The 26,441-nt window shown below is 38.1% G+C and overlaps 1 protein-coding gene across 1 annotated transcript; it reads left to right on the top strand.

The window, feature by feature from the left end:
- The first annotated feature begins 1,517 nt into the window (after positions 1-1,517).
- pecr (peroxisomal trans-2-enoyl-CoA reductase) lies at positions 1,518-17,702 on the top strand. Its single transcript, XM_064928783.1, has 8 exons — positions 1,518-1,668; positions 10,482-10,615; positions 10,718-10,883; positions 10,958-11,039; positions 15,357-15,453; positions 15,645-15,755; positions 16,954-17,065; positions 17,138-17,702. Exons 1-8 carry the CDS (start codon positions 1,557-1,559, stop codon positions 17,218-17,220), a joined length of 897 nt encoding a protein of 298 aa, XP_064784855.1. The 5' UTR covers positions 1,518-1,556; the 3' UTR covers positions 17,221-17,702.
- The last annotated feature ends 8,739 nt before the right edge of the window (positions 17,703-26,441 follow it).

Here is a 26,441-nt window from a genome sequence, read left to right as displayed (position 1 = left end):
TAAATAAGGCATTTCTGTTTTATTTTGAATACATTTGCAAACATTTGATATCTCAAAGTGCTGTACAGAAACCCAGAATAAATCCCCAAACAGCAAGCAATGCAGGTGTAGAAGCACGGTGGCTAGGAAAAACTCCCTAAAAGGCCAGAACCCAGGAAGAAACCTAGAGAGGAACCAGGCTATGAGGGGTGGCCAGTCCTCTTCTGGCTGTGCCGGGTGGAGATTGTAACAGAACATGGCCAAGATGTTCAAATGTTCATTAATACTATTCACAGTAGTTGTCGAGGGTGCAACAGGTCAGCACCTCAGGAGTAAATGTTGGTTGGCTTTTCATAGCCGATCATTGAGAGTATCTCTACTGCTTCTGCTGTCTCTAGAGAGTTGAAACCAGCAGATCTGGGACAGGTAGCACGTCCGGTGAACAGGTCAGGGTTCCATAGCCGCAGGCAGAACAGTTGAAACTGGAGCAGCAGCACGGCCAGGTGGACTGGGGACAGCAAGGAGTCATCATGCCAGGTAGTCCTGAGGCATGGTCCTAGGACTCAGGTCCTCCGAGAGAGAGAAAGAAAGAGAGAATTAGAGAGAGCATACTTAAATTCACACAGGACACCGGATAAGACAGGAGAAATACTCCAGATATAACAGACTGACCCTAGCCCCCTGACACAAACTATTACAGCATAATTATAATTTTAAAAATCTGTCTGTTTACAATTGTTGGAAAAATGACTTGTGTCATGCACAAAGTAGATGTCCTAACCGACTTGCCAAAACTATACAAGAAATTATCAAGAAATTTGTGGAGTGGTTGAAAAAACAGTTTTATTGACTTCAACCTAAGTGTATGTTTGGACTAGGACTAGTAACCGGAAGGTTGCGAGTTCAAACCCCCGAGCTGACAAAGTACAAATCTGTCGTTCTGCCCCTGAACAGGCAGTTAACCCACTGTTCCCAGGCTGTCATTGAAAATAAGAATTTGTTCTTAACTGACTTGCCTGGTTAAATAAAGGTAAAATAAAAAAATATGTAAACTTCTGACTTCATCTGTATGTTGTTCAGATTGTATTAGTTTTGAATTGTTATATTTATATGCACTTTGTTTATATACATTAAAAAGTTATACTTTAAATGCAAATATTTAATAGCATTCTTTTCCATAACAAACCAATGCATTTTTAAATACATTGTGGTTAAGAGGAGTATGATTTCATTTCATAATTTAATTTTAATTGTTTTAACACCAATCATCGTCAAACCTTCGCAAACTGTTAGACTTGAAAAAATACATTTAAAAAAATAAGCTGTTTGGGAGCCAAAAGAACTGACTGAACAGATCCGGAACGCCCATCACTAAAGGGCATTATCAGTAGGCTTTAATACCGGCTGAATGCCCATCACTAAAGGACATTATCAGTCGGCTTTAACACCCCTGAACGCCCATCACTAAAGGACATTATCAGTTGGCTGTAATACCGTCTGTATCCTGGAGAGGGCGCCACAAGGGCGCTCAAAAACACGACAGATCACATGACAAGCACCGAGAAGCAGGGAGAAACATGGCCGTCTCCGGTGTGTTTAAAGCGGGTCTGTTCAACCACAAAGTGGCGGTGGTAACGGGAGGAGGCACCGGAATCGGTAAAGCCATCTCCTCTGACCTGCTGAAGCTGGGTAGGTAGTGTGTTGTGTTCAGACGTATCGATTACTCTGTGTGTCAGCGTTTAGACGCAGGCAGGGAGTCGCTAACTAGGTTATAGCAGCACTGAGTGAACTTTGCCCCAGACCAGGGGTTCTTACACTTTTTCAGCCTGGGACCCTAACGAGAAATTGTGTTTTCCTGGGACCCATGCTTAGGAAAATATGCAACTATACATACATATCGGTAAATTATTAATATCTCATTGCCCTTATGCCTCAAACAAATAACAATGAAAGTAAATATTCATATGAATATGTATTCATGTTTATTTCCCCCCATTAAAAACACTGACATATCAGTCTAGGTTGGAACTGTTGCTGCTAAAATACAACAAATCATTTTCATTCTGAACTAGAATAAACTGATTGATCACATCACACAGATGAATAACAGAACCTACACACAGGCTTTTTGATAGTGCAACTCTTAGTAACAGTATTATCAGGCCTACTGTACATCTTACTGTAGAAAATATTGTTGAAAGAAAGTCTAGTTTGGAACTGTTGCTGTTTACAATACAATATATATTTTTAATTCTGAACTGGAATAAAGATTGATTGATCACATCTGTAGACCAGAAAACACACACAGTGCTAATGAGAGCAGGTCTATTCTGGACTGTTCTTGACAACACTGAGGTCATGCTCAGCCTGGAGACTGTTTCTGGACTTGTTGTTTATGTACGTCAGAGTTGAGAACCCTGACTCACATAGGTATGTGAAGCCAAACTGGACCAGAACATCTACTGCTTTCTCAGTCAGGCAGGAGACCACTTCCTGTTGTAGATGAACAACCCAGAACTGTGTGAGGTGGGTTCTCAGTCAGGCAGGAGACCACTTCCTGTTGTGGATGAACAACCCAGAACTGTGTGAGGTGGGTTCTCAGTCAGGCAGGAGACCACTTCCTGTTGTGGATGAACAACCCAGAACTGTGTGAGGTGGGTTCTCAGTCAGGCAGGAGACCACTTCCTGTTGTAGACGAATGTTTGCTTCAAACAGCATCTTACTTCAATCAGTTTATTCCAGTTCAGATTTTAACAGCAACAGTTCTAATCTAGACTAGTTTTCAACAATAATTTCTACAGTGAGATGTACAGTAGGCCTGCTCATTTTTAGTCTTAGTGCAACCCTCAGTAACAGTACACACCACTATCAGTAGCTAGCTTGCTTTGGCTAACGTTAGCTATTAGCTGTGTACAAGGCCAGGGGATTGTTTGAAAGAGGAACTCACATCTACTACTATGAGAGATAGCACTCCCTTATTTCTGCTGATCGTCACCTGTTATGCAAATACAACAATCCCTTTCTAGTTGACTGACTGGTCCACAGTCGAAGCCCTGTTTCCTGAAGCCCTGTTTCCCGAAGCCCTGTTTCCTGAATCCCTGTTTCCTGAAGCCCTGTTTCCTGAATCACTGTTTCCTGAAGCCCTGTTTCCTGAATCCCTGTTTCCCGAAGCCCTGTTTCCTGAAGCCGTGTTTCCCGAAGCCCTGTTTCCCGAAGCCCTGTTTCCCGAAGCCCTGTTTCCCGAAGCCCTGTTTCCTGAAGCCGTGTTTCCCGAATCCCTGTTTCCCGAATCCCTGTTTCCCGAAGCCTTGTTTCCCGAAGCCCTGTTTCCCGAAGCCCTGTTTCCCGAAGCCCTGTTTCCCGAAGCCCTGTTTCCCGAAGCCGTGTTTCCCGAAGCCGTGTTTCCCGAAGCCCTGTTTCCCGAAGCCCTGTTTCCCGAAGCCCTGTTTCCTGAAGCCCTGTTTCCTGAAGCCCTGTTTCCCGAAGCCGTGTTTCCCGAAGCCGTGTTTCCCGAAGCCCTGTTTCCCGAAGCCCTGTTTCCTGAAGCCCTGTTTCCTGAAGCCCTGTTTCCTGAAGCCCTGTTTCCTGAAGCATGCTGCCCTGTTCTCAAAGACCTCTGGGTTTACCATCATGCTGTGGATGTTTGGCCAGGACGTGTCGTTTTATTAATTTGTTTGTTATGCGAGTCTCATTACTAAGCACTTCCACACACAAAACACATTGTGGGCGCTCCTCGTTATAAGTTTGTATGAAAGAGAGAGAGAAACTTATCGCTGTATTTGCGTTTCAGTCAGAACTTGTGGCTAGTTTGAGTCCATTTGATGACCGCGGTGAGTGACGGCGAGTGGGAATGACAAGTCCGTAACGGACAGCACGTCATCTGTTGCCTGGACAACAGCGCTGCGTCGTGGGGGTCACCAAGTGATCTTCAACAAAACGGCAGAAAAAAGGATCCGGTAAACCGGGAAGCACCGGCATCTCCCTGTCACCCTGCCGCCCTGTCGCCCTGCCACCCTGTCTCCCTGGCGCAGCTGCCAAACTGAGCAGAGTCCGCAAATGCACTTGGCCAAATCAATTACAGTAATTTAACAAAACAATTATAAATGGACACTGACCATTAACAGGTACGACACCAATACTTTAAGAAATGCTGCCCGAGATACACTGACCTCTGTTCAAAAGACAATATTACATTGGCATGGAGTTTTAGTAGCAGCTACATGTGTGAATACCATTGGCATGGAGTTTTAGTAGCAGCTACATGTGTGAATACCATTGGCAAGGAGTTTTAGTAGCAGTTACATGTGTGAATACCATTGGCAAGGAGTTTTAGTAGCAGCTACACGTGTGAATACCATTGGCAAGGAGTTTTAGTAGCAGCTACATGTGTGAATACCATTGGCAAGGAGTTTTCAGGTGTCAGGTTGTAACGTGGTGATCATATGTCTCTGTCAGGTTGTAACGTGGTGATCATATGTCTCTCTGTCAGGTTGTAACGTGGTGATCATATGTCTCTCTGTCAGGTTGTAACGTGGTGATCATATGTCTCTCTGTGTCAGGTTGTAACGTGGTGATCATATGTCTCTGTCAGGTTGTAACGTGGTGATCATATGTCTCTCTCTGTCAGGTTGTAACGTGGTGATCATATGTCTCTGTGTCAGGTTGTAATGTGGTGATCATATGTCTCTCTGTCAGGTTGTACCGTGGTGATCATATGTCTCTCTGTCAGGTTGTAACGTAGTGATCATATGTCTCTCTGTGTCAGGTTGTAACGTGGTGATCATATGTCTCTCTGTCAGGTTGTAACCTGGTGATCATATGTCTCTCTCTGTCAGGTTGTAACGTGGTGATCATATGTCTCTGTCAGGTTGTAACGTGGTGATCATATGTCTCTCTGTCAGGTTGTAACCTGGTGATCATATGTCTCTCTGTCAGGTTGTACCGTGGTGATCATATGTCTCTCTCTGTCAGGTTGTAACGTGGTGATCATATGTCTCTCTGTGTCAGGTTGTAACGTGGTGATCATATGTCTCTGTCAGGTTGTAACGTGGTGATCATATGTCTCTGTCAGGTTGTAACGTGGTGATCATATGTCTCTCTGTGTCAGGTTGTAACGTGGTGATCATATGTCTCTGTCAGGTTGTAACGTGGTGATCATATGTCTCTGTCAGGTTGTAACGTGGTGATCATATGTCTCTGTCAGGTTGTAATGTGGTGATCATATGTCTCTCTGTGTCAGGTTGTAACGTGGTGATCATATGTCTCTGTCAGGTTGTAACGTGGTGATCATATGTCTCTGTCAGGTTGTAACGTGGTGATCATATGTCTCTGTCAGGTTGTAATGTGGTGATCATATGTCTCTCTGTGTCAGGTTGTAACGTGGTGATCATATGTCTCTCTGTGTCAGGTTGTAACGTGGTGATCATATGTCTCTGTCAGGTTGTAACGTGGTGATCATATGTCTCTGTCAGGTTGTAACGTGGTGATCATATGTCTCTGTCAGGTTGTAACGTGGTGATCATATGTCTCTGTCAGGTTGTAACGTGGTGATCATATGTCTCTCTGTCAGGTTGTAATGTGGTGATCATATGTCTCTCTCTGTCAGGTTGTAACGTGGTGATCATATGTCTCTCTGTCAGGTTGTAACGTGGTGATCATATGTCTCTCTGTGTCAGGTTGTAATGTGGTGATCATATGTCTCTGTCAGGTTGTAACGTGGTGATCATATGTCTCTCTGTCAGGTTGTAATGTGGTGATCATATGTCTCTGTCAGGTTGTAACGTGGTGATCATATGTCTCTGTCAGGTTGTAACGTGGTGATCATATGTCTCTCTGTGTCAGGTTGTAATGTGGTGATCATATGTCTCTGTCAGGTTGTAACGTGGTGATCATATGTCTCTGTCAGGTTGTAACGTGGTGATCATATGTCTCTCTGTGTCAGGTTGTAACGTGGTGATCATATGTCTCTCTGTCAGGTTGTAACCTGGTGATCATATGTCTCTCTCTGTCAGGTTGTAACGTGGTGATCATATGTCTCTGTCAGGTTGTAACGTGGTGATCATATGTCTCTCTGTCAGGTTGTAACCTGGTGATCATATGTCTCTCTGTCAGGTTGTACCGTGGTGATCATATGTCTCCTCTGTCAGGTTGTAACGTGGTGATCATATGTCTCTCTGTGTCAGGTTGTAACGTGGTGATCATATGTCTCTGTCAGGTTGTAACGTGGTGATCATATGTCTCTGTCAGGTTGTAACGTGGTGATCATATGTCTCTGTGTCAGGTTGTAACGTGGTGATCATATGTCTCTGTCAGGTTGTAACGTGGTGATCATATGTCTCTGTCAGGTTGTAGTGGTGATCATATGTCTCTGTCAGGTTGTAATGTGGTGATCATATGTCTCTCTGTGTCAGGTTGTAACGTGGTGATCATATGTCTCTGTCAGGTTGTAATGTGGTGATCATATGTCTCTCTGTGTCAGGTTGTAACGTGGTGATCATATGTCTCTCTGTGTCAGGTTGTAACGTGGTGATCATATGTCTCTGTCAGGTTGTAACGTGGTGATCATATGTCTCTGTCAGGTTGTAACGTGGTGATCATATGTCTCTGTCAGGTTGTAACGTGGTGATTATATGTCTCTGTCAGGTTGTAACGTGGTGATCATATGTCTCTCTGTCAGGTTGTAACGTGGTGATCATATGTCTCTCTCTGTCAGGTTGTAACGTGGTGATCATATGTCTCTCTGTCAGGTTGTAACGTGGTGATCATATGTCTCTCTGTGTCAGGTTGTAATGTGGTGATCATATGTCTCTGTCAGGTTGTAACGTGGTGATCATATGTCTCTCTGTCAGGTTGTAATGTGGTGATCATATGTCTCTGTCAGGTTGTAACGTGGTGATCATATGTCTCTGTCAGGTTGTAACGTGGTGATCATATGTCTCTCTGTGTCAGGTTGTAATGTGGTGATCATATGTCTCTGTCAGGTTGTAACGTGGTGATCATATGTCTCTGTCAGGTTGTAACGTGGTGATCATATGTCTCTCTGTGTCAGGTTGTAATGTGGTGATCATATGTCTCTGTCAGGTTGTAACGTGGTGATCATATGTCTCTCTGTGTCAGGTTGTAACGTGGTGATCATATGTCTCTCTGTCAGGTTGTAATGTGGTGATCATATGTCTCTCTGTGTCAGGTTGTAACGTAGTGATCATATGTCTCTCTGTCAGGTTGTAACGTGGTGATCATATGTCTCTCTGTGTCAGGTTGTAATGTGGTGATCATATGTCTCTGTCAGGTTGTAACGTGGTGATCATATGTCTCTGTCAGGTTGTAACGTAGTGATCATATGTCTCTCTGTGTCAGGTTGTAACGTGGTGATCATATGTCTCTGTCAGGTTGTAACGTAGTGATCATATGTCTCTCTGTGTCAGGTTGTAACGTAGTGATCATATGTCTCTCTGTGTCAGGTTGTAACGTGGTGATCATATGTCTCTCTGTCAGGTTGTAACGTGGTGATCATATGTCTCTCTCTGTCAGGTTGTAATGTGGTGATCATATGTCTCTCTGTGTCAGGTTGTAATGTGGTGATCATATGTCTCTGTCAGGTTGTAATGTGGTGATCATATGTCTCTCTGTCAGGTTGTAACGTGGTGATCATATGTCTCTCTGTCAGGTTGTAATGTGGTGATCATATGTCTCTCTCTGTCAGGTTGTAACGTAGTGATCATATGTCTCTCTGTGTCAGGTTGTAACGTGGTGATCATATGTCTCTGTCAGGTTGTAACGTGGTGATCATATGTCTCTGTCAGGTTGTAATGTGGTGATCATATGTCTCTCTCTGTCAGGTTGTAACGTGGTGATCATATGTCTCTCTGTGTCAGGTTGTAACGTGGTGATCATATGTCTCTGTCAGGTTGTAACGTGGTGATCATATGTCTCTGTCAGGTTGTCGTAGTGATCATATGTCTCTGTGTCAGGTTGTAATGTGGTGATCATATGTCTCTCTGTCAGGTTGTAATGTGGTGATCATATGTCTCTCTGTCAGGTTGTAACGTGGTGATCATATGTCTCTGTGTCAGGTTGTAATGTGGTGATCATATGTCTCTCTGTGTCAGGTTGTAACGTGGTGATCATATGTCTCTCTGTAATGTCAGGTTGTAACAGTGGTGATCATATGTCTCTGTGTCAGGTTGTAACGTGGTGATCATATGTCTCTCTGTGTCAGGTTGTAACGTGGTGATCATATGTCTCTGTCAGGTTGTAACGTGGTGATCAGGTCAGGTGTAACGTGGTGATCATATGTCTCTCTGTCAGGTTGTAACGTGGTGATCATATGTCTCTCTGTCAGGTTGTAACGTGGTGATCATATGTCTCTCTGTCAGGTTGTAACGTGGTGATCATATGTCTCTCTGTCAGGTTGTAACGTGGTGATCATATGTCTCTGTAACAGTCTCTGTCAGGTTGTACGTGGTGATCATATGTCTCTGTCAGGTTGTAACGTGGTGATCATATGTCTCTCTGTCAGGTTGTAACGTGGTGATCATATGTCTCTGTCAGGTTGTAACGTGGTGATCATATGTCTCTGTGTCAGGTTGTAACGTGGTGATCATATGTCTCTGTCAGGTTGTAACGTGGTGATCATATGTCTCTCTGTGTCAGGTTGTAACGTGGTGATCATATGTCTCTCTGTCAGGTTGTAACGTGGTGATCATATGTCTCTGTCAGGTTGTAACGTGGTGATCATATGTCTCTGTCAGGTTGTAATGTGGTGATCATATGTCTCTGTCAGGTTGTAACGTGGTGATCATATGTCTCTGTCAGGTTGTAATGTGGTGATCATATGTCTCTGTCAGGTTGTAACGTGGTGATCATATGTCTCTGTCAGGTTGTAACGTGGTGATCATATGTCTCTCTCAGGTTGTAACGTGGTGATCATATGTCTCTGTCAGGTTGTAACGTGGTGATCATATGTCTCTGTCAGGTTGTAACGTGGTGATCATATGTCTCTGTCAGGTTGTAACGTGGTGATCATATGTCTCTCTGTCAGGTTGTAACGTGGTGATCATATGTCTCTCTGTCAGGTTGTAACGTGGTGATCATATGTCTCTCTGTCAGGTTGTAACGGTAACGTGGTGATCATATGTCTCTGTCAGGTTGTAACGTGGTGATCATATGTCTCTCTGTCAGGTTGTAACGTGGTGATCATATGTCTCTCTGTGTCAGGTTGTAACGTGGTGATCATATGTCTCTCTGTCAGGTTGTAACGTGGTGATCATATGTCTCTGTCAGGTTGTAACGTGGTGATCATATGTCTCTCTGTCAGGTTGTAATGTGGTGGTGATCATATGTCTCTGTCAGGTTGTAACGTGGTGATCATATGTCTCTGTCAGGTTGTAATGTGGTGATCATATGTCTCTCTGTCAGGTTGTAATGTGGTGATCATATGTCTCTCTGTCAGGTTGTAACGTGGTGATCATATGTCTCTCTGTCAGGTTGTAACGTGGTGATCATATGTCTCTCTGTCAGGTTGTAACGTGGTGATCATATGTCTCTGTGTCAGGTTGTAACGTGGTGATCATATGTCTCTCTGTCAGGTTGTAACGTGGTGATCATATGTCTCTCTGTCAGGTTGTAACGTGGTGATCATATGTCTCTCTCAGGTTGTCAGGTTGTAACGTGGTGATCATATGTCTCTCTGTCAGGTTGTAACCTGATCATATGTCTCTCTGTCAGGTTGTAACGTGGTGATCATATGTCTCTCTGTGTCAGGTTGTAACGTGATCATATGAGGTTGTAATGTGGTGATCATATGTCTCTCTGTCAGGTTGTAACGTATATGTCTCTCTGTCAGGTTGTAACGCGGTGATCATATGTCTCTGTGTCAGGTTGTAACGTGGTGATCATATGTCTCTGTCAGGTTGTAACGTGATCATATGTCTCTGTCAGGTTGTAACGTCTCTGTCAGGTTGTAGCGTGGTGATCATATGTCTCTCTGTCAGGTTGTAACGTGGTGATCATATGTCTCTGTCAGGTTGTAACGTGGTGATCATATGTCTCTCTGTGTCAGGTTGTAACGTGGTGATCATATGTCTCTCTGTCAGGTTGTAACGTGGTGATCATATGTCTCTGTCAGGTTGTATCGTGGTGATCATATGTCTCTCTGTGTCAGGTTGTAACGTGGTGATCATATGTCTCTCTGTCAGGTTGTAACGTGGTGATCATATGTCTCTCTGTCAGGTTGTAACGTGGTGATCATATGTCTCTCTGTCAGGTTGTAACGTGGTGATCATATGTCTCTCTGTCAGGTTGTAACGTGGTGATCATATGTCTCTCTCTGTCAGGTTGTAACGTGGTGATCATATGTCTCTCTCTGTCAGGTTGTAACGTGGTGATCATATGTCTCTGTCAGGTTGTAACGTGGTGATCATATGTCTCTCTGTGTCAGGTTGTAACGTGGTGATCATATGTCTCTGTCAGGTTGTAACGTGGTGATCATATGTCTCTGTCAGGTTGTAACGTGGTGATCTCCAGTAGGAAGTTGGAGAGGCTGGAGGCTGCAGCTGAAGAGCTGAGACAGAGTATCCCTGAGTCTAGTCCTGCATCTGTCACCCCTATAGTCTGTAACATACGCAACGAGGAGGAGGTAGGTCAACACAGCATCCTGTAACTTCCACATGGAGGAAGGGGTACAGACACCAACCCCATAGTGTATCAAAGGAAACCTCTTCTGTGTGCGTGGCTGTAGGTGAAGTCTCTGGTGGGGTCAGTGTTGCAGCAGTATGGTCGGATAGACTACCTGGTAAATAACGGTGGAGGTCAGTTCAGCAGCCCAGCAGAACACACCTCATCTAAGGGGTGGAAGGCTGTCATAGACACCAACCTCACAGGAACCTTCCACTGCTGCAAGGAAGGTAAGATGGTGTGTGTGTGTGTAACGTGATGTGTGTGTGTGTGTGTGTGTAACGTGATGTGTGTGTTTTCCTAGTGTATGCTGCATGGATGAAGGAGAACGGAGGAGTGATCGTCAACATCATCGCTGATATGTGGAAGGGCTTCCCAGGCATGGCGTGAGTCTACACACTACCTACCTACCTACCTACTCTACACACTACCTACTTACCTACCTACCTACTCTACACACTACCTACCTACCTACCTACTCTACACACTACCTACCTACCTACCTACCTACCTACTCTACACACTACCTACTTACCTACCTACCTACCTACCTACCTACCTCTACACACTACCTACCTACCTACCTACCTACCTACCTACCTCTACACACTTCCTACCTACCTACCTACCTACCTACCAACTCTACACTGCTCTACCTACAACTCTACACACTACCTACCTACTACCTACCTACTCTACACACTACCTACTGCCAACTCTACCTACCTACCTACCTACCTACCTACCTACTCTACACACTACCTACCTACCTACCAACTACCTACCTACCTACCTACCTGCTACCACTACCTCTACCTACCTACTCTACCTACCTGCCTACCTACCTACCTACTACACAACCTACTACCTACCTACCTACCTACCTACCAACTCACACTACTACCTACCTACCTACCTACCTACCTACCTACACTACTCTACCAACCTACCTACCTACCTACCTACCTACCAACTACCAACACACCACCTACCTACCTACCTACCTACCTCTACCTACCTACCTACCTACCTACACACTTCCTACCTACCTACCAACTCTGCACACTACCTACCTACCTACCTACCAACTACCAACTCTACACACCACCTACCTACCTACCTACCAACTACCAACTCTACACACTACCTACCTACCTACCAACTCTACACACTACCTACCTACCTACCAACTCTACACACTACCTACCTACCTACCTACTACCAACTCTACACTACTACCTACCTACCAACTCTACACCTACCTACCACCTACCTACCTACCTACCTACCTACCTACCTACCTACCTACCTACCAACTCTACACACTACCTACCTACCTACCAACTCTACACACTACCTACCTACCTACCTACAACCTACTACCAACTCTACACACTACCAACCTACCTACCTACCTACCTACCTACTACCAACTCTACACACTACCTACCTACCTACTCTACCACTACCTACTCTACACACTACCCTACCTACCAACTACCAACTACCAACTCTACACACCCTACCTACCTACCTACCTACCTACCTACTCTACACACTACCTACCTACCAACTCTACACACTACCTACCTACCAACTACACACTACCTACCTACCTACCTACCTCCAACTCTACACACTACCTACCAACTACCAACCTACTCTACCTACACTACCACTACCTACCTACCTACCAACCTCTACCACACTACCTACCAACTACCAACTCTACACACTACCTACCAACTCTACACACTACCTACCTACCTACCTACCTACCACTACTACACACACCTACCTACCTACCAACTCTACCTACCTACCTACTACCAACTCTACACACTACCTACCTACCTACCTACCTACTACCTACCTACCTACCTACTCTACCTACCTACTCTACACACTACCTACCTACCTACCTACCTACTACCACTCTACACACTACCTACCTACCAACCTACCAACTCTACACACTACCTACCTACCTACCACACTACCTACCTACCTACTGCCACTACCTACCTACCTACCTACCTACTACACACTACCTACCTACCTACCTACCTACTACCAACTCCTACACCTACCTACCTACCAACTACCAACTACCTACCTACACTACCTACCTACCTACCTACCTACCTACCTACCAACTACCAACTCTACACACTACCTACCTACCTACCAACTACCAACTCTACACACTACCTACCACTCTACACACTACCTACCTACCTACCTAACTACCAACTCTACCTACACTACCACTACCTACCTACCTACCTACCAACCAACTACACTACCTACCTACCTACTCTACACACCTACCTACCTACCAACTCTACACACTACTACCTACACTACCAACTCTACACACTACCTACTACCAACTACTACACACTACCTACCTACTACCAACTCTACACACTACCTACCTACCTACCTACCTACCTCTACCAACACTACCTACCTACCTACCATACCACCTACCTACCTACTACCAACTCTACACACTACCTACCTACCTACCTACCTACCTACTCTACACACTACCTACCTACCTACCTACCTACCTACCAACTACCAACTCTACACACTACCTACCTACCTACCTACCAACTACCAACTCTACACACCTACCTACCTACCTAACTCTACACACTACCTACCTACCTACCTACCAACTCTACACACTACCTACCTACCAACTCTACACACTACCTACCTACCTACCTACCTACAACCTACTACCAACTCTACACACTACCAACCTACCTACCTACCAACTACCAACTCTACACACTACCTACCTACCTACCTACTACCAACTCTACACACTACCTACCAACTCTACACACTACCTACCTACCTACCTACCAACCTACCTACCTACTCTACCTGTGTGTACCTACCTACCTACCTACCTACCTACTACCAACTCTACACACTACCTGTACCTACTACCTACCTACTACCAACTCTACACTACCTACCTACCTACCTACCTACCTACCTACCCAACTCTACCTACCTACCTACTACCAACTACCTAACTCTACACACTACCTACCTACCTACCTACCTACCTACCTACCTAACCACCTACACTACCTACCTACCTACCTACCTACTACCAACTCGACACACTACTTACCTACCTACCTACTACCAACTCTACACACTACCTACCTACCTACCTACCTACCTACCTACCTACCTACCTACCTACCTACTCTACCAACTACCAACTCTACACACTACTTACCTACTGCTACCTACCTACCTACCTAACTCTAACCACCCACCTACCTACCTACCTACCTACTACCAACTCTACACACTGCTTACCTACCTACCTACTACCAACTCTACACACTACCTACCTACCTACCATTCCTACCTACTACCAACTCTACACACTACCTACCTACCTACCAACCTACCTACCTACTACCAACTCTACACACTATCTACCTACCTACCTACTACCAACTCTACACACTATCTACCTACCTACCTACAACCAACTCTATACACTCCCTACCTACCTACCTACCTACTACCAACTCTACACACTACCTGTACCTACCTACCTACTCTACCAACCTACCTACCTACTACCAACTCTACACACTATCCTACCTACCTAACTACTACCTGCCTACCTGCCTCTACACACTATCCTACCTACCTACCTACCTAACCAACTCTATACACACTATCTACCTACCTACCTACCTACCTACCTACTACCAACTCTACACACTACCTACCTACCTACCTACCAACCTACCTACCTACTACCAACTCTACCTACACCTACTATCTACCTACCTACCTACCTACCTACCTACCTACTACCAACTCTACACACTACTACTACCTACCTACCTACTACCAACTCTACACACTACCTACCTACCTACCTACCTACCTACCTACTACCAACTATCTACCTACCTACCTAACCAACCTACCTACCTACTACCAACCTCTACACACTACCTACCTACCTACCTACTACCAACTCTACACACTACCTACCTACCTACCTACCTACCAACTACCAACTCTACACACTATCTACCTACCTACCTACCAACCTACCTACCTACCTACCAACTCTACACACTATCTACACTACCTACCTACCTACCTACCTACCTACCTACCAACTCTACACACTACCTACCTACCTACCTACCTACTACCAACTCTACACACTACCTACCTACCTACCTACCTACCTAACTCAACTCACACTACTCTACCTACCCTACCTACCTACAACCAACTCTACACACTATCCTACCTACCTACTACCAACTCTACACACTACCTACCTACCTACCAACCTACCTACCTACTACCAACTCTACACACTATCTACCTACCTACCTACCTAACTACCAACTCTACACACTATCTACCTACCTACCTACCTACTACCAACTCTACACACTACCTACCTACCTACTCTACACACTCTCTACCTACCTACCTACCAACTACCAACTCTACACACTATCTACCTACCTACCTACTACCAACTCTACACACTACCTACCTACCTACCTACCAACTCTACACACTACCTACCTACCTACCTACCTACCTACTACCACCTCTACACACTACCTACCTACCAACCTACCTTCCTGAGGGGACCTCACGCTGACGTCTGCGTTGTCTCTGGCCAGTCATACCGGAGCAGCGCGGGCCGCTGTAGACAACCTAACTAAGACTCTGGCCATCGAATGGGCCGTGTCTGGAGTCAGAGTCAACGCCATAGCACCGGTACGTGTGTGTGTGTTCACAGTTTGTCTGATTTGTAATTGCGCTAAGATGTGACAATATGACTGACCTGAAGACTTGTGTTTGCTCCCCAAGCTCTCAAAGCCTTATCTTAAGCTCAGTGGGCTAACCCAGTCTTACCTAGCCACAGAAGCCTCCGGGTTTCAAGCCAGTCACTCTGTCACCTCTTCCAGGGTACCATCATCTCCAAGACAGCCGTTGAGAACTATAAGGAGTTTGGACCAACACTGTTTAAGCTGTCTATTCCCTTCAGCCCTGCTAAAAGACTGGGAGTCCCAGAGGAGGTACACACATCATTTACAGATTTACACAGCACAGTGCTTCAGACCGCTTTTAGACTGACGGTCTCTGCCCCTCTCTCTCTGTGTGTGTCCTGACGGTCTCTCCTTCCCTCTCTCTCTGTGTGTACTGACGGTCTCTCTCCTTCCCTCTCTCTCTCTCTGTGTGTTCTGATGGTCTCTCTCCTTCCCTCTCTCTCTCTCTCTCTCTCTCTGTGTTCTGATGGTCTCTCCCTCCCTCTCTCTCTCTCTGTGTGTACTGACGGTCTCTCTCCCTCCCTCTCTCTCTCTCTCTCTCTCTGTGTACTGACGGTTTCTCTCCCTCTCTCTCTGTGTGTTCTGACGGTCTCTCTCTCCCTCTCTCTCTCTGTGTGTACTGACGGTCTCTCTCTCTCTGTGTGTTCTGACGGTCTCTCTCTCTCTGTGTGTTCTGATGGTCTCTCTCTCTCTGTGTGTACTGACGGTCTCTCTCCCTCCCTCTCTCTCTGTGTGTACTGACGGTTTCTCTCCCTCTCCCTCTCTCTCTGTGTGTTCTGACGGTCTCTCTCTCTCTCTCTCTGTGTGTTCTGACGGTCTCTCTCTCTCTCTCGCTGTGTGTTCTGACGGTCTCTCTCTCTCGCTGTGTGTTCTGATGGTCTCTCTCTCTGTGTGTACTGACGGTCTCTCTCTCCCTTTCTCTGTGTGTTCTGACGTTCTCTCCCTCCCTCTATCTCTCTCTGTGTGTGTGTACTGACGGTCTCTCTCTCTCTCTGTGTGTACTGATGGTCTCTCTCTCTCTGTGTGTTCTGACGGTCTCTCTCTCTCTCTCTGTGTTCTGACGGTCTCCCTCTCTCTGTGTGTACTGACGGTCTCTCTCTCTCCCTCTCTCTCTGTGTGTACTGACGGTCTCTCTCTCTCTCTCTCTCTGTGTTCTGACAGTCTCTCTCTCTCTCCCTGTGTGTTCTGACGGTCTCTCTCTCTCTGTGTGTACTGACGGTCTCTCTCTCTCCCTCTCTGTGTGTACTGACGGTCTATATTACTTCTGTGTGTACTTACGGTATTACATATTCTCTGTGTGTTCTGACAGTCTCTCGGTCTCTCTCTCTGTGTGTTCTGATGGTCTCTCTCTCTCTGTGTGTTCTGATGGTCTCTCTCTCTCTGTGTGTTCTGACAGTCTCTCTCTCTCTCTCTCTCCCTGTGTGTTCTGACGGTCTCGCTCTCTCAGATCTCTCCAGCAGTGTGCTTCCTCCTGTCTCCTGGTGCCTCTTATATCTCTGGAGCCACTCTGAGGGTGGACGCTGGACAGAGTCTTTACCACTCTATGTGGGAAATACCAGGTAGGTACACACACACACACACAGTTACTCACTTATACACATGAGTTTATAACCTCCCTCTCGTGTGTGTAGATCACAGTGCGTGGCCTGCGGCCCCAGAGGGAGAGAATCTAGACACTCTGAAAGAGCTGCTGAAACCCAAGGCCAGGCTCTAACTATCACTACGGAAACAAGGTCATCGCTATGGAAACAACCCAGAACCGCGGTGACCAGCCCATCTCAACGGACGGATGGACGGGTGTATGATTGTAGACAGACAGTAGATGTTTAGAGAATTGTTTTTGAGAACGCTGATCAGAATGCTATCAATATGAATTAATGGAAGGATTAGTGTCACTATAGAGGATGACCTCTACATATGTCTCCTCTCGTCCTGTCAGCGTGACCCTGTGTGACCCTGTATCGCCCTGTGTGACCCTGTATCGCCCTGTGTGACCCCGTATCACCCTGTGTGACCCCGTATCGCCCTGTGTGACCCCGTATCGCCCTGTGTGACCCCGTATCGCCCTGTGTGACCCTGTATCGCCCTGTGTGACCCTGTATCGCCCTGTGTGACCCCGTATCACCCTGTGTGACCCTGTATCGCCCTGTGTGACCCCGTATCGCCCTGTGTGACCCCGTACCGCCCTGTGTGACCCCGTATATTGTGACCCCGTATCGCCCTGTGTGACCCCGTATCGCCCTGTGTGACCCCGTTATATCGCCCTGTGTGACCCCGTATCGCCCTGTGTGACCCCGTATCGCCCTGTGTGACCCCGTATCGCCCTGTGTGACCCTGTATCTCATGTACTGTACATAATTGTAGATAATTCAGGTATTATTAACATGGTAATAGGCCTATGTGACAATTCTCCTGATTATTGGCTGTTATTAGTGTTTTGATAATGCACAGCATTATTGTCTCATAAAGAAACTCTGCCTTACAATAAACACCCTTTACGTTGCACTGACTCCTCCCTCAGATCTGACCAGGTCGGTATGGTTCTGACTAGGGCTGTCATGATTGACCAATACGAGTCAGTCCCCAATTTAAAATGTTTAAGGTGCATCAGTCCACGGACCCCAATGCGATCCAAATGTATCATGCATTGGTCAGAAAACCCATTCAAACGTTACAAATTGAGGGTCCACAATTATTTGTTGTTGCTCATATTACATTACATTACATTCATTATATTATTTTACATATTATATTACATTACATTATATTACATTACATTATATTACATTATTTTACTTTACATTACATTATATTACATTATTTTACATTACATTATATTATATTACATTATATTTTATATTATATTACATTACATTATTTTACATTATATTACATTACATTATTTTCCATTACATTATATTACATTATTTTACATTATATTCCATTACATACATTATTCCATTATTTTATATTACATTATATTATATTACATTATTTTACATTATATTACATTACATTATTTTACATTATATTACATTATTTTACATTATATTACATTATTTTACATTATATTATATTACATTATTTTACATTATATTACTTTACATTACATTATATAATATTCATTATATTACATTATTTTACATTACATTACTTTTTGTTACATTATATTATACTACATTATATTACATTACATTATTTTACATTATATTACATTATATTACATTACATACATTATATTATTTTACATTACATTATTTTACATTATTTTACATTATATTACATTATAATATATTATATTACATTATTTTACATTACATTATATTCATTATATTACATTATTTTATATTATATTATATTACATTTTACATTATTTTACATTATATTACATTACATACATTATTTTACATTATATTACATTACATGATTTTACATTACATTATTTTACATTATATTATATTACATTATTTTACATTACATTATTTTACATTATTTTACATTATATTACATAATTTTACATTATATTACATTACATACATATTATTTTACATTACATTATTTTACATTATATTACATTACATTCATTATATTACATTACCTTATTTTACATTATATTACATTATTTTACATTATATTACATACATTATATTACATTATTTTACATTACATTGTACATTATTTTACATTATATTACATTACATACATTATATTATTTTACATTACATTACATTATTTTACATTATATTATATTACATTATAATATATTATATTACATTATATTACATTTTACATTATATTATATTACATTATTTTACATTATATTCATTATATTACATTATTTTACATTATATTACATTATTATATTACATTATATTCATTATATTACATTATATTATACTACATTATATTACATTACATTACATTATTTTACATTACATACATTATATTACATTATTTTACATTATATTACATTACATACATTATATTACATTATTTTACATTATATTACATTACATACATTATTTTACATTATATTACGTTACATACATTATTCCATTATTTTATATTACATTATTTTATATTACATTATATTACATTATTTTACATTATATTACATTACATTATTTTACATTATATTACATTATTTTACATTATATTACATACATTATTTTACATTATATTATATTACATTATTTTACATTATATTACTTTACATTACATTATATAATATTCATTATATTACATTATTTTACATTACATTACTTTTTGTTACATTATATTATACTACATTATATTATATTACATTATATTACATTATTTTACATTATATTACATTACATTATTTTCCATTACATTATATTACATTATATTACATTATTTTACATTATATTACATTACATGATTTTACATTACATTATTTTACATTATATTACATTATTTTACATTATATTACATTATAATATATTATATTACATTATTTTACATTACATTATATTCATTATATTACATTATTTTATATTACATTATATTCATTATATTACATTATATTACATTACATTATATTACATAATTTTATATTATATTATATTACATTTTACATTATATTACATTACATTATTTTACATTACATTATTTTACATTATATTACATTACATATATTATATTATCTTACATTATTTTACATTATATTACATAATTTTACATTATATTACATTACATACATTATATTATATTACATTATTTTACATTATATTACATTACATACATTATATTATTTTACATTACATTACATTATTTTACATTATATTATATTACATTATAATATATTATATTACATTATATTACATTTTACATTATATTATATTACATTATTTTACATTATATTCATTATATTACATTATTTTACATTATATTACATTATTATATTACATTATATTCATTATATTACATTATATTATACTACATTATATTACATTACATTACATTATTTTACATTACATACATTATATTACATTATTTTACATTATATTACATTACATACATTATATTACATTATTTTACATTATATTACATTACATACATTATTTTACATTATATTACGTTACATACATTATTCCATTATTTTATATTACATTATTTTATATTACATTATATTACATTATTTTACATTATATTACATTACATTATTTTACATTATATTACATTATTTTACATTATATTACATACATTATTTTACATTATATTATATTACATTATTTTACATTATATTATATTACATTATTTTACATTATATTACTTTACATTACATTATATAATATTCATTATATTACATTATTTTACATTACATTACTTTTTGTTACATTATATTATACTACATTATATTATATTACATTATATTACATTATTTTACATTATATTACATTACATTATTTTCCATTACATTATATTACATTATTTTACATTATATTACATTACATACATTATATTATTTTACATTACATTATTTTACATTATATTACATTATTTTACATTATATTACATTATAATATATTATATTACATTATTTTACATTACATTATATTCATTATATTACATTATTTTATATTACATTATATTACATTATATTCATTATATTACATTATATTACATTATATTACATAATTTTATATTATATTATATTATATTACATTTTACATTATATTACATTACATTATTTTACATTACATTATATTACATTATTTTACATTATATTACATAACATTATTTTACATAACATTATTTTACATTATATTATATTACATTATTTTACATTACATTATTTTACATTATATTACATTACATATATTATATTATCTTACATTATTTTACATTATATTACATAATTTTACATTATATTACATTACATACATATTATTTTACATTACATTATTTTACATTATATTACATTATTTTACATTATATTACATTACATTCATTATATTATATTACATTACCTTATTTTACATTATATTAAATTACATACATTATATTATATTACATTATTTTACATTATATTACATTACATACATTATATTATTTTACATTACATTATTTTACATTATATTATATTACATTATAATATATTATATTACATTATATTACATTTTACATTATATTATATTACATTATTTTACATTATATTCATTATATTACATTATTTTACATTACATTATATTACATTATTATATTACATTATATTCATTATATTACATTATATTACATTATATTATACTACATTATATTACATTACATTATTTTATATTACATTATTTTACATTACATACATTATATTACATTATTTTACATTATATTACATTACATACATTATATTACATTATTTTACATTACATACATTATATTATTTTACATTACATTATTTCACATTATATGACATTATTTTACATTATTTTACATATTATATTACATTATAATATATTATATTACATTATATTACATTTTACATTATATTATATTACATTATATTACATTATATTCATTATATTACATTATATTACATTATTTTACATTATTTTACATTACATTATTATATTACATTATATTCATTATATTATACTACATTATATTACATTACATTATATTACATTACAGTATTTTATATTACATTATTTTACATTACATACATTATATTACATTATTTTACATTATATTACATTACATTTATATTTTACATTATATTACATTACATACATTATATTATTTTACATTACATTATTTTACATTACATTATATTACATTATTATTACATTATATTCATTATATTACATTATATTATACATTATATTACATTACATTATATATTACATTATTTTACATTACATTATATTACATTATTTTACATTATATTACATTACATACATTATATTACATTATTTTACATTATATTACATTACATACATTATTTCACATTATATTACATTACATACATTATATTATTTTACATTACATTATTTTACATTATATTGCATTACATACATAATATTATTTTACATTACATTATTTTACATTATATTACATTATTTTACATTATATTATATTACATTATATTACATTTTACATTATATTATATTACATTATATTACATTATATTCATTATATTACATTATATTACATTATTTTACATTACATTATATTACATTACATTATATTACATTACATTATTTTATATTACATTATTTTACATTACATACATTATATTACATTATTTTACATTACATACATTATTTTACATTATATTACATTACATACATTATATTATTTTACATTACATTATATGACATTATTTTATATTATATTACATACATTATATTGCATTATTTTACAGTACATGACATTGTACATTATTTTACATTATATTAAATGTTACTTATATTACATGACATACATTATATTACATTATTTTACATTACATTACATTGTACATTATTTTACATTACATTATTTTACATTATATTACATTATTTTACATTATATTACATAATTTTACATTATATTACATTACATTATATTATTTTACATTACATTATTTTACATTATTTTACATTACCTTATTTTACATTATATTACATTTTTACATTATATTACATTACATACATTTTATTACATTATTTTACATTACATTACATTGTACATTATTTTACATTATATTACATTACATACATTATATTAAATTATATTACATTACATACATTATATTACATTATTTTACATTATATTACATTACATACATTATATTATTTTACATTACATTACATTATTTTACATTATATTATATTACATTATAATATATTATATTACATTTTACATTTTACATTATATTATATTACATTATTTTACATTATATTACATTATATTCATTATATTACATTATATTACATTACATTATATTACATTATATTACATTATATTATACTACATTATATTACATTACATTATATTACATTATTTTATATTACATTATTTTACATTACATACATTATATTACATTATTTTACAGTACATTACATTTTACATTATTTTACATTATATTACATTACATACATTACATTATTTTACATTACATTATTTTACATTATATTACATTATTTTACATTATATTATATTTATATTACATTATTTTACATTATATTACATTATATTATTATATTACATTACATTATTATATTACATTATATTCATTATATTACATTATATTACATTATTTTACATTATATTACATTATATTACATTATTATTACATTACATACATTATATTACATTACATTATATTACATTACATTACATTATTTTACATTATATTACATTATTTTACATTACATATTTTACATTATATTACATTATTTTACATTATATTACATTTTACATTTATTATTTTACATTATATTAAATTTTACATTATATTACATTACATACATTATTACATTATTATTATTTTACATTACATTATTTTACATTATATTACATTATTTTACATTATATTACATTATTTACATTATATTATTATTTTACATATTACATTACATTACATTTACATGACATATTTACATTACATTATTTATTTTACATTATATTACATTATTTTATATTACATTACATACATTACATTATTTTACATTACATTCTTTTACATTATATTACATTCTTTTACATTATATTACATTACATACATTACATTATTTTACATTACATTATTTTGCATTATATTACATTATTTTACATTATATTATATTACATTATTTTACATTATATTACATTGCATACATTATATTACATTATATTATATTATATTACATTACATACATTATATTACATTATTTTACATTACATCATTTTACATTATATTATATTACATTATTTTACATTACATTATTTTATATTATATTACATTACATACATTATATTACATTATTTTACATTACATTATACATTATATGACGGCTCTGGTCAATCACATCCGCCCCAGTGGAGTCTGTGAGGGCATGACAGCTCTGGTCAATCACATCGCCTCAGTGGAGGCCGTGAGGGGATGACGGCTCTGGTCAATCACATCGCCCCAGTGGAGGCTGTGAGGGCATGACAGCTCTGGTCAATCACATCGCCTCAGTGGAGGCCGTGAGGGGATGACGGCTCTGGTCAATCACATCGCCCCAGTGGAGGCCGTGAGGGGATGACGGCTCTGGTCAATCACATCGCCCCAGTGGAGGCCGTGAGGGGATGACGGCTCTGGTCAATCACATCCGCCCCAGTGGAGGCCGTGAGGGGATGACGGCTCTGGTCAATCACAGCGGTCTAAGACACTGCGTTTTAGTGCTAGAGGTGTCACTACAGACTCCCTGGTTCAGCGGTCTAAGGCACTGCGTTTTAGCGCTAGAGGTGTCACTACCGCTCAAATAGGTCCACAGACGATGCAATCTCAACCACACTGCACACTGCCCTAACCCATCTGGACAAGAGGAATACCTATGTGAGAATGCTGTTCATCGACTACAGCTCGGCATTCAACACCATAGTAACCTCCAAGCTCGTCATCAAGCTCGAGACCCTGGGTCTCGACCCCGCCCTGTGCAACTGGGTACTGGACTTCCTGACGGGCCGCCCCCAGGTGGTGAGGGTAGGTAACAACATCTCCTCCCCGCTGATCCTCAACACTGGGGCCCCACAAGGGTGCGTTCTGAGCCCTCTCCTGTACTCCCTGTTCACCCACGACTGCGTGGCCACGCACGCCTCCAACTCAATCATCAAGTTTGCGGACGACACAACAGTGCTAGGCTTGATCACCAACAACGACGAGACAGCCTACAGGGAGGAGGTGAGGGCCCTCGGAGTGTGGTGTCAGGAAAATAACCTCACTCAACGTCAACAAAACTAAGGAGATGATCGTGGACTTCAGGAAACAGCAGAGGGAACACCCCCCTATCCACATCGATGGAACAGTAGTGGAGAGAGTAGCAAGTTTTAAGTTCCTCGGCATACACATCACAGACAAACTGAATTGGTCCACTCACACAGACAGCATCGTGAAGAAGGCGCAGCAGTGCCTCTTCAACCTCAGGAGGCTGAAGAAATTCGGCTTGTCACCAAAAGCACTCACAAACTTCTACAGATGCACAATCAAGAGCATCCTGGCGGGCTGTATCACCGCCTGGTACGGCAACTGCTCCACCCTCAAACGTAAGGCTCTCCAGAGGGTAGTGAGGTCTGCACAACGCATCACCGGGGGCAAACTACCTGCCCTCCAGTACAGCTACACCACCCGATGTTACAGGAAGGCCATAAAGATCATCAAGGACATCAACCACCCGAGCCACTGCCTGTTCACCCCGCTATCATCCAGAAGGCGAGGTCAGTACAGGTGCATCAAAGCTGGGACCGAGAGACTGAAAAACAGCTTCTATCTCAAGGCCATCAGACTGTTAAACAGCCACCACTAACATTGAGTGGCTGCTGCCAACACACTGACACTGACTCAACTCCAGCCACTTTAATAATGGGAATTGATGGGAAATTATGTAAAGATATCACTAGCCACTTTAAACAATGCTACCTTATATAATGTTACTTACCCTACATTATTCATCTCATATGCATATGTATATACTGTACTCATCGACTGCATCCTTATGTAATACATGTATCACTAGCCACTTTAACTATGCCACTTTGTTTACATACTCATCTCATATGTATATACTGTACTCGATACCATCTACTGTATCTTGCCTATGCTGCTCTGTACCATCACTCATTCATATATCCTTATGTACATATTCTTTATCCCCTTACACTGTGTATAAGACAGTAGTTTAGGAATTGTTAGTTAGATTACTTGTTGGTTATTACTGCATTGTCGGAACTAGAAGCACAAGCATTTCGCTACAC

Source organism: Oncorhynchus masou, chromosome 3 (assembly GCF_036934945.1).
Source record: "Oncorhynchus masou masou isolate Uvic2021 chromosome 3, UVic_Omas_1.1, whole genome shotgun sequence".
Taxonomy (NCBI): domain Eukaryota; kingdom Metazoa; phylum Chordata; class Actinopteri; order Salmoniformes; family Salmonidae; genus Oncorhynchus; species Oncorhynchus masou.
The sequence above is the reverse complement of the archived record's forward strand: the minus strand, read 5'-3'. Positions and strand labels throughout refer to the sequence as shown.